Source organism: Suricata suricatta, chromosome 17, assembly GCF_006229205.1.
Source record: "Suricata suricatta isolate VVHF042 chromosome 17, meerkat_22Aug2017_6uvM2_HiC, whole genome shotgun sequence".
In the NCBI taxonomy this organism is placed as follows: Eukaryota; Metazoa; Chordata; class Mammalia; order Carnivora; family Herpestidae; genus Suricata; species Suricata suricatta.
The window spans coordinates 11689278-11691063 of record NC_043716.1 but is presented as its reverse complement, the minus strand read 5'-3'; the positions used below and the strand labels follow the sequence as shown (position 1 = coordinate 11691063).

Here is a 1786-nt window from a genome sequence, read left to right as displayed (position 1 = left end):
TGTCTGCCCCAGTGGGGACGATGGAGGGGTAAGTGTCACTGTCAGCCCGATTGGCTCTCAGACTTTGGCCAAGTTGCCTCGTCCGTGTGCCCCAGTTTCTCCCTCTTTGCAATGGGAATAACACCAGTGCACTCCTCTCCGGTGGTTGTAGGGCTGGACGACGATAATGAGAGTGAAGGAGGCTTAGAATAGCGCCGGTAGCATATAGCAAGTGCTCATCAACATGGGCTGATCGCTGTTTTTAAAATCAGGGGCGCCCGGGTGGCTCAGTTGGGTTAAGCGTCCGGCTTCGGCTCAGGTCAGATCTCACTGTTGGTGGGTTCGAGCCCTACGTCAGGCTCTGTGCTGACAACTAGCTCAGAGCCTGGAGCCTGCTTCGGATTCTGTGTCTCCCTCTGACCCTCCCCTGTTTTCGCGCTCTCTCTCTGTCTCTCAAAAATAAATTTAAAACATTAAAATAAATAAAATCAGAAAGTAAAGTCAGGTCTTCGTTTCCTGTAAAGAAAGTGGCCACCCCTTACTAACCCATACTCCGTCCTCGCTAAGAGGTCTGGGGGACTGAAAAGAGAATTATATATCCAGGACCATGAACTCCCTGTGCACCACCTCTCTGCATTAATAACTTTTTCTTCCCTCCCAACTGGGCCCCCTGAGTCAGTGTCCAAGCCAGAAGGACCCTTAGAGGCCATTGTGCCCATTTCTGAGAAAGGAAGGCAGAGGCTCAGAAAAGGGAAAGGCTTGCCTGAAGTCAGGCAGTTAGTTAGGGCAGAGCTGGGATAGGAACCTACCTGGTCGGACTGCTGGAGTGGGCTTGTCCTGTCTGCACTTGGAACAGTCAGGAGGGGCAAGGGCCTGGATATTTCTCAGGCCCTACCACATCCCTGTTACAGTATCCCAGGGATGTGGGCACTGTGCCCTCCATGTTACGGATGAGTAAACTAAGATTTGAACCACAGGGAGAGTGACTTGCCCTGCATTACAAAGTGCCAGAGCTCCAACCTGGGCCCACCTGGCCCTACGCAGTGTTCTTTCCATGTGGACCTAAGTTCTCACACCGTCATGGTGCTCGCTGTGACCTAGCTGGCCATGACACTCAGGGCTGGCCATTCTTGTGTAGAGGTCCTGTGGTTTTCCAAATCCTCTTTTCTGAGGTGCTAGAGAGGCCTCTGTTTCCCTCTTTACGTTCACAGAGACAAAAGGAAAAGAGAACATTTGGGGGTTTCCTCTTTTTTTTTTTTGGCAAATCAGTACCACCGAAGGACACCCCTTTAGAATTGGCTGCGGTCAAGGCTGGATGGGCCTGGCTTTATTTCTAAACTTTCCTCCTTCCCTTCCCCAGATTGGCCAACTATAAAATGGCCCGGGGCTCACCAGCCAAGCCCTGGGAGGAGTGGGAGAAGGCAGCCAGCTTCTCTCCAGCCTGCAAGGTGGGGTCTGGGTGTGTGTATGGGGAGGGGCCCAGTCTTGGCTCAGCTGAGGAGGGGGAATGGCCTGTCTTGGTCTCAGAGCTGCGGAGCAAGCCCTGGAGACGGCTCACTGTGCCCACTGAGAGCAGTGAGTGCTTAGGGGGAGAGCCAGAGCAGCCCCAGGGCTCCTGATGCAGGCTCCGGGGCCACCCCCCTGGCAGAGCTGTGCTGATAAGCTTCCAGCAAGCTCTGGTTCTAGGTGAGGGAAGAGTTTGAGCAGCTGCCTGTAAGTCCTTGTGTTCCACGAAGGCCCTGGGCCTGTGAGGGGTGGGGGGAGGGGACACTGCTCTTCCCGTTTTGCAGATGAGGATACTGAGATA

At 54.0% G+C, this 1786-nt stretch overlaps 1 protein-coding gene across 1 annotated transcript in view; it reads left to right on the top strand.

Annotated features, from left to right (window-relative positions):
- Positions 1 to 20: 20 nt before the first annotated feature.
- NATD1 (N-acetyltransferase domain containing 1) overlaps positions 21 to 1786 on the top strand; it is a 10389-nt gene continuing 8623 nt past the window's right edge. Inside the window, exons 1-2 of the mRNA XM_029928887.1 lie at positions 21 to 28; positions 1340 to 1554. Of these exons, the coding sequence (XP_029784747.1) occupies positions 21 to 28; positions 1340 to 1554 (223 nt within the window). The remainder of the gene's footprint in view (positions 29 to 1339; positions 1555 to 1786) is intronic.